The 9,193-nt window shown below is 38.7% G+C and overlaps 1 protein-coding gene across 1 annotated transcript in view; it reads left to right on the top strand.

The window, feature by feature from the left end:
- Positions 1-5,933: 5,933 nt before the first annotated feature.
- The window catches only part of LOC124775768 (RIB43A-like with coiled-coils protein 2), a 137,327-nt gene continuing 134,067 nt past the window's right edge, over positions 5,934-9,193 (top strand). Inside the window, exon 1 of the mRNA XM_047250600.1 lies at positions 5,934-6,044. Coding sequence (XP_047106556.1) covers positions 5,934-6,044 — 111 coding nt within the window. The remainder of the gene's footprint in view (positions 6,045-9,193) is intronic.

The following is a 9,193-nucleotide window of genomic DNA, read 5'->3' as shown; positions in this document are numbered from 1 at the left end:
CTTGGGGTTCTGGGTGACTTTTCTGAACTCTATGGCTTTTCCTAAACATCTCCAGTTCCTTTCCCTTTACCCCTCTTCCTTCCCCTTCAACCCTTCTGCTGGAAGAAGGAGCCATTGGCTCTGAAAGCTTTTCTCCTGCCAGTGCTTGGTGAGTAGATTTTTATCTATTCCTTCAACATTATTTGTATAACACAGGGCTTGGAGGATTTTTCTCTTAATAAAAAAGGCATAACTTTAGAATATTAAGTTTTTCTCATAAATATAGTTATTTGTTATCATTAGTGCTATAATGTGATTTGTGGCCTCTGTGACTGTATATGTTGATGCACTTTAAACATGGTTTCTCCCTTTAAATTTGTTTAGTCTAGCATTATTTTTCCTCTGGTCCCCATATGTGCTTTCCCTGTAGTAACAATGGCTTTTAAAGAGTAATAAGACTGTTGGCGATGCCATGGAATGCCAAGAATGCTGAGTGACATACCTGAGTATCGAGCAATGGAAAATCCAGGATGGAATGTAACAATATCGGTAGTGTGGTTTCAGTTCTCTGAGACTGCAGACGTGTGTGCAAGTTGCGTTTGCATGAGTGTGTGTGTGTGTGTGTGTGTGTGTGTGTGTGTGTGTGTGTGTGTGTGTGTGTGTGTGTGTGTCTATTGCTGACAAAGGCCTTCATGGCCAAAAGCTATTATTGTGTGAATCTTTTTGTTGTGCCTATCGTGACTCAGCATCTCAGATATATGGTGAATGCCATGTATTTGTCCATCTCTATTAATATGGACCTTATAAACACAGGAAAAATCATGACATGCAGCTTCACCTGAAAATTTTCTTTGGTCTTCTTCGCATCACAGGGTTCACAATTATAAGTCCAGTCAAGTGAGTTTTGTATACCATAGCAAGTCATTTGATTGAATTTCTTCATTAATCTTCTCCTTTCTACAAATAGAACATTCTGAAAACATCTCAAACATAATCACTTACAATTGTCGCCATTAATGTGACTCATAGCCTGTAATCTTTTTGAAGAATCAGAAATATCCCCCAATACTTTTCTTTTTCCTGTACTTGTATTCTCCACAGGACTGGAACATTCATCTTCATTTTCCAACATTTTTGATGCCTTCATTTCACCTAAAAAATAACTTTATGCCCAATCTCGGTAAAGATAACACATGAGTGTTTCTGCTCAACTCACTAAGGAAAATTTCTTTTCCAGCCTACTTTGAATGCACTGTATGGTGCTATTTAATATCCGTCTTTGCTTTTTACTAAACAATGTAACAGTTCGAACTTTGTTTACAATGTGTGAGTGACTGGCAAGTATTGTTGGAAAGCCAGTAATGTGAAGCTAAAGCATTATAAGATGAAACATAAAAAGAGGAAAGAACAGCTCTAAGGAGAAAATGAATCTTGATCTATGTTTCTTAGCTGTGATCATTTTCCCTAGTACATCAAAACTTTAGCTCTGATTTTCTGGCACCTTGACTGGTTTTACATAAAATAACCCTCGCCACATTATAATATTTCCATTCCTTAATAAGATGGCATTATGAATGAAAATTTTAATTTTGATTGACTCTGATCATTATTAACACTTACCATTCATATATACATAATATTCCTTATTACACACATTCATCATTGTGTCTGACAAGTACATTGCATCAAATATGATCTTCTGTATGATGAATGAATGAATACATAAAAGCAGTAGTTGCAGTCATCCTAATATAATCATTTGTTTTGGCTTGTGTATTTTAATACCTCAAAATGAAATTAAAAAGTAAAATCAAGTCGATTATTTCTGAAATACTGACAGAGAGACATCCTGACAAGAAATATTTTGGGAAATGAAGCAAACAGGCTACTGTTAAAAAGATGAGATAGTTTAGTGTGACAACGAAATGTGAAAGTCCATGCTATTAATTAAATATTTAGTAAAATACATTGAAACAACTGTTTAAGAAGCATGTATGTGTTACAAAGGTTAGGCTATCATTACTAAAAAGATGAATTACATACTTGCTGAAGCAAAATATCCATTTTACAAGGTCCAGGCTATTGAGACCATTCCTTTATTCACAATGCAGTCTTTTGTATTACCTAATACAGAAGGTATTAGTTTAAATGCTCATCAGTACCACAGAATTGCCTAGTGGTGACATTTATTGAATTACAAATTGCTGGATCAAGCTTTCAAAAATTATTTTATCATCTTTTTGCTATTCTGAGCCACATACTGAATGACATTTCATAGGTAAGATTTCAAAGGGAGAAGATGTGTATACTACAATAACACTGATGCACTGACAGTCTAATAAAAAAAGAGCTCAGTTCTATATACAGGTATACCTTTATGCAGTTCTGTTACTTCAACATTTCAAGAATGTTTCACTTTGCTGACATTCAAACGTCCTGATAACATGCTTTGCTTCTTCTTTCCTCACTGTACTTAGTTCTGGGATAACATCAAGATGATTGTGAATATTATTTGAAAGTTGAAAATGTAATGAATATGAATCAGTCCAGTAAGCAAACAAGCATTGTTTTCAAAATTCTAGCTCCTACAAATATCAGTCCAAATACAATAAAAGAGGTACCAGAAGGCGGGTGTGCTACGAACACTACCTCTTGCTCATTAGGTGCTCCATGGATATGCAGATTAGACTGATGCCGAATCTATTACCCCAGATCATATAAAATAACAGACTACTCCCATGAAGCTAAAAGATTACTTGAAAATCAACTATTGCACATACCAGAAAACGTTATTCACTAAGTTTCTGAAGTCGTCAGGGGTCTTGCCTATTGTTTATAGTTGGAGGACCTGGGCATTTCAACTGAGTAATTTACCTTAATTGTTGCTGAAAGATGGAATTTTATCTGGTAAAATGATATTTATTACAACAATGTATAAAAGTTACTCATAGAAGTTATAAAAAAATTTTGAGAATGGATTTACATCATTGAAATAGAACAATGATAAGAAAATGAATGATTGTTAGGGTGACCACCAGGAAGATGCTGGACAATTATTGCTGAGATGGTGCCCAACACATAAAGGACAGGGACTATGCTTTCAACGGTGAATGCAAAACTTTAAAATTACACCAAAAAGGTATGAATTCGAATAGAACACACAACAGATCAATGACTACAGGAAGAGATCAGAAAGAAATAAAACTCCTGTGAATCAAGAATCAGATTGTAGAAAAACATCTATACCAGTGCATGGAACAAGTTAGGAAGACTAAAAAATATAAAACAGGAATGAACTCCTTTTTCATCAATATATCACAGTTTCTGCATTAAAAATGTGATCTTACTGTGATGACCACTGAGTTGGTTGCCACTAACTACAGCCACTACTAACTGTTGCCGCGAGGGGTAGCTGTGCGGTCTGAGGCGCCTTGCCATGGTTCGCACGGCTATCCCCTGTCGAAGGTTCGAGTCCTCCCTTGGGCATGGGTGTGTGTGTTGTCCCTAGTGTAAGTGAGTTTAAGTTAGATTAGGTAGTGTGTAAGCCTAGGAACCGATGACATCAGCAGTTTGGTCCCATAGAACTTCCCTCAAATTTCCAAATCTGCTAACTGTTGCTGGGCTGAACTGATGTGATTGTGAATTATGGATCTCATCACCCTCCTGATTAATCATCACAGGAGCAAGTAAGTTCAAAGTGAAACTTTAAAGAACTGGCAGAGGGATGGAGTCAATAAAGACACTATGAGCACAGAGTTCACTGTAGCGCCACCAAAAAGTTGTTCGAATCAGAATATCCATATGAATCCCAATACAACTATAAATGCCTCTTTGAATTTTGGCAGCCTTCTTTCAGACCTCGGAAAGGCAACCTGCGCAATCTTTTCTAGCAAATCCCAGGAAGGACATATACACTCTTAAAATCATGGACCTGAAAGTCAGGGATCTGAAGGTCTGTTCCCTACCTCCCACCATAAAGTTAAAATGTGTCTGCCAATAAGATGCATATATTTGGAAATGGGAAATGTGCGTTGCCCTGTTCCCGTGTCCAGACTTGTTTCTCTGAAATTCTGGTAGTTTTGTTGGACTTCGCACACCGTCCCACAGGAATGTCAAAGTTTGGAAATTTGCTTAAGAAAATATGTTTGAAAACCACACACAGCAACATAATGGCAAGTGGATAACCCCGAGACTCCACCCAAAGTTTACTAACAAGGCAGAGCTCTCCCCCCTTCCACAAGTGGTTTCCTGTTCTGTTACACCATTCTTCTGTTCCACCACTCAATGTTCGCAGAAGCTTAGGCACGAAGATAATCACTGCAAAGGTTCGACTATCTATGCCATCCACTAGCGTGAGACCCTGCACTCTCAATGACCAGCAGTTCTTCCAGAATGTGCAAACATCCGCTCATTTTCTCCCCATGGAAAAGGATTTCCCATAGTCAAGACCAGATGCATTTAATGTAAGAAACTACTACAAGAATTAATGTTAGAAGGGTGGGTTATCTACACTACTCCACACTATCCCCTATCCGCTCACGCAGTACAGATGGAAAGTCGACATATAAAACTGAAACAGAAAGTAAATGAAGTAAGAGAGTCTCGTATGCAAATTCAGTATTGAAATAGGATAAAATGTGAGGACAAAAGCTTGAAACAGACCGCCGCCCCACGGAGAATTTGAGAGAATTATGAAAGCATATTTTAACAACACATACTTCTTTTCTTGATTCTTTAAAATCTATAAACAAAAAGAAGTTACATTTTCGTGGGCAAATGCGTCATATTACTGGGTCAGATTCGCACTGAAGACCAGAAACACGTTTGATAATGAATTTCTAAAACTATGTAATTAGTGTCAGCACAGTAACATTCGCTATTTAAAACAAATGTCGCGTGCATACCACAGAAATTACGAACAAAAAGTAATCATAAACGCTCTCCATGTATACTATAGTCTGCAAATGTTTTGGGTGCAATTTCCAAGAAATGGCGCACTTCGAAATCGCGACCTCACTACGAGCGATATGTTTGGAACCCACGACTCTCGAGATGTTGCCAAAAGAGACGACAAAGACGAAGGTACTGGAAACACAGTCGCCAAAAACGAGAGAATAACGGCACCTTTTTGACTCACAGAAATTTATCAAAGAAATGTGTAATATCACTTACATTACTCATGAGCGCTATCGTCATCGTGCACAATACCGCGTCTGGTGTTGGCACCACCCCTTTTTCCCCATACCCAGGACACACCTCTGAAACATCTTTTAGAATGGGGGAGTCTCACGGGAGAGAGATTTAGCAGATAGCTGTAAGTTGTGAAAATATAAAAACTGAAATATTTACTTTCACGCGGCGTTCCACTACTCTTACGCGACGTTCCGTTGTCGAAGCAGGCAATAATATCCGTATTTCCCGCTTCGAGAGTCGAGCTTTCGATACATATATCGCTCGCAGTGAGGCCGCGCCTTCGATGTGCACGGATTCTTGGAAATTACTGTTTTGGGGCATCTAACATGGAGGCACCGGCTTCAAAACAACATACAGCGTAAATCTGTAGCGCCGTTTCCCCTCCATTGTTGCGGCCCTTTCAACAACTTCTCTGGCGGTCTGTAGGAGAGCAGAAAGCGACAGAATAGGAATAAACCTTACTGGACTTACAACATACCGACTAAAGCTAGCGCTAGAGGCAGATTTAGTCGTGGACTGCAACTGGTGTTTGCACAGGAGAACTTGATTTCACAGATTGAGGAACCATTTAACACGTATTGCATCTGACGCGTTTCCATGGCGGCATCTGTTTATAGCGTTACCGGGATACGTAAACAGATGTCAGAGGGGAGCGCTGTTGTTCACGTTTCCCGGTTAACCACAGGACAGGTCGTTTTAGCTACTGTAGTGGCATCGCTGTAAATTAGACAAATATAACTTTATAAAATCAACGGTTCAAGATGATGTCGATTCCAGAAGACCCAAAGCTGGCGGCTGCGCGAGAAAGGAAAAGAATGATAGAAGAGGAAAGGAGGGAGCGCATATTCAATGCGAGAAAGAGACTGATTGGCGTAAGTACTACAGGAATCCTAATTTTCTTTTATTAATACACAACTGCATTTCGCTAATCTAATGGCAGGTTATTTACATATGGCAATTATAGTTTTATTAGTAACCCCACAGATTGCTCCCCTACATCGATAATGACGATCGGACAGAAAGCAGTTTGATTTTCAGTGGTCATTCTTAGCTTCCCACAATCAGCAAAGCACTGTCTGCTCATCTTTAATTTGCTTGATGGATCGGTAGAAAACGAAAACACGATCAACAAATAGCGTGTATCAAACTTTGCGATCAAACACATTGCAGTGCAGCACTATCTGTATCACTGTCGACTTTTTTATCTTTTTCATATATTGTACAGGTGTTTCATATACAGTATTTACACAGCACTGAGATCACAATGAATATTGATCGTGTTAATATTGTTGTTATAGTAAAATGTGCACTTGTAAATCAGATTTTAGTTGCATGCTCAACAGTCTTTCACAGATGATTGGTATCGTCTTATTGCACGCTGGTAATGTCGTGTGAAGCACTGCATGTACACTCCTCTAGTGTCATTATGTCGTGTACACGCTGTATCTAAGACGACAGAGACCGCATGTCGACTTCCGTGTTCGTTCGATACGCTAAACTGCGGTAGCCATATTTGCATACGAATTAAAGGAGCAGGTTATTATATTCCTCAACTGGTATATTCACTGCAATTTTGGATGCTATTGATGTGTTTATTTTCTTTGAATATATGAATTTTGGAAAAAAATGAGTTCACAGTATGCTTTGTAAATAGTAAATTGAGAGTTAATACTAATAACGGCACTGTGGCGCAGTCTGTTCAGCAAAGTAATGTGCTGGAGGTTCAATGTTCGAAACTAGTTGGGATCAAAAAAATTTTTAATGCGAAAATTGCCTTCCAAGTAGCAGCATGCAGCGTGGTGCGGAGTCGGCGCACATGACAAATTATCTTCACAAATTATTCATTTGTCGAATTTAAAAGACTCAAATGTCTGACGCCAAAGCATATCCTCCACACTGTCAACCAATTACAAATATCATTGAAGAACTGCATCGGTGTGTTTGAAGTTGTCCCAGTACTGTTAGTTTATTAGTAAGGATTATTGAATCTGACCTCCAAACTGACTTTTGAGGTTTTAAATCTCACCGGGGAGAGAGACTGGTGCCGGGCTGACTTTTGTCGTGTGACATCAGGGAAGTCACTAGAAACAACTAATGCTAAATTTAACTTCTCATTCAGTTTCTGTGTACATGATGGGTGCAGCACTTTTACTGCAAAAAGATGACCAAAGAGCTTGTTTCTCAATTATCAGTCTGAAGTGACTGTACTGAGCTGACAATATGTGTAAATGATTTTTTATATCTGGAAAATGCAAAGTTTTGTTAACATTACTCATTCGACATCCAACACATTTTTAAATTTGCAGGAGTACTTTCATTGCAGTTACCAAAGGACGATGAATACTAGATTTGACAATTCTATTTTCGAGGAAAATAGGATGAAGATATTAAACTAGGTGGAAAAATAATCTATGGTATGTTATGCCCTTCTACAGTTATGTGTTGGGTGTCCTGGCATACTACTTTTCTTAAACACATTGTCATTAGTCGTGCCCAAAGCTTTTAGGATTCTGATGAATAATGCTAACAAAACTTTGCATTTTACTAATATGATATGCGTAACTGGTCGACAATATGGAGAATATACTTCGGCGTTAGACATTTCTGCCTTCAATTTTAACAACTGAATCATTTCTGAAGGCAATTCCGTACTTTCGTTGGGTTTAACGTGGACTTCTCTTCACGCTGCTACTTGGCGACGATTTTCGCACTAAAAAACTAAAATTAATCATCACGGGTATCTAACACAGGACCTCTTTAACCGCATGACTTCATTCAATTGGCTGTGCCACCGTCACGTTGATTCGTGATTTCCAAATTTATTATTTACAAGTCATATTATGAGCTCATTTTTTTTCCAAAAGTTTGCAGGTTCACATTTTCAAAGAAAATAAACATCAATAGCTTCCAAAATTTCAGTGAATATACCAGTTGAGTATATAATTAGCTGCTCCTTTAATTCGTCCTATAAAATAGCTACCACAGTTTAGTGTCTCGAACGATCACTTAAGTCGATACGCGATCTCGGTCGTCTTCGATACAGCGTGGACACGTCATAATGACGTCACGCGTGACATCACCAGCGTGAAATAAACTCACCCCAGGGGATCCCATTACAGCGGCAAACTAAACAACAGTAAATGACAGTTGTTTTCGTTTTTTATCGATGAAGTAAAGTGTGAAAATGTCACATACTGTAAGTGCCATTTTTTCACAAAACGTTTTTCAGTATTATTGTGTTCTCGGTACTTTGTTGTCTGTCCCTAGTCTTGTTCCAAGTGTCAGATTATGGAGAAAAATTGATTGTCAGATGGCGTATGTCTCCATACCAAGCAGTGTTCCTCTCTAGAGTTCCAAATGCCTTGTGTCAAGGTCCCTCCACCTAGGCTGGGAGTGGTTAGAAGAGTATTTTTGTGCGTTGGGACAAATTTTTGAGGTGCAACAGACATTTTGCGGTTATAGAGACACAAAGAAAGGTAAGCAAGGACTTTGTTCTGCAAGATTTGCTCCAGTTTGTTGAGTCAGATAAAGCTATGAATCCATTCCACTTAAGTCCAGTGCATACAAATGTTTTCTGAGATTTAAAGATGCTGCTGAAACATTGTTACGCAGGCATGTAAGACTTCAAAATGCAGTATGGTCAAAGTCTCACACACTCAGTGGCGGCCGTTGTGTAAGAGCATATCAACACCCTGATGTTTGACATCTTGCGGATTTATTGGTTAGTTTTCTTTGAATGCTGTTAAACGTAAGATGTGGTAATTTGAAACGCATGGCACTAAATCTACCGCGCTATGCTACATTGCTACTCCTCTAGACTCCGTGAAACTTGGCATTAAGGTCGCGAGCACACCTTAAGTTGGCGCGCGTTTTAAGCTTTTGCATATGCGCAACTGGCATGACATATTGCTTTAGGGGCCTAATACATACGAATTTGATAAACAACTTTACACGGATCACGGCCTGCACAGCTAGTCCTTACCACTCAACTACAAGTTTACGTCAAATCCACCAGGTGGTA

The sequence above is a fragment of the Schistocerca piceifrons genome, chromosome 2 (genome assembly GCF_021461385.2).
Source record: "Schistocerca piceifrons isolate TAMUIC-IGC-003096 chromosome 2, iqSchPice1.1, whole genome shotgun sequence".
Classification (NCBI taxonomy): domain Eukaryota; kingdom Metazoa; phylum Arthropoda; class Insecta; order Orthoptera; family Acrididae; genus Schistocerca; species Schistocerca piceifrons.
Note: the sequence above shows the minus strand (reverse complement) of the source record. Positions and strands in the feature narration are given on the sequence as shown.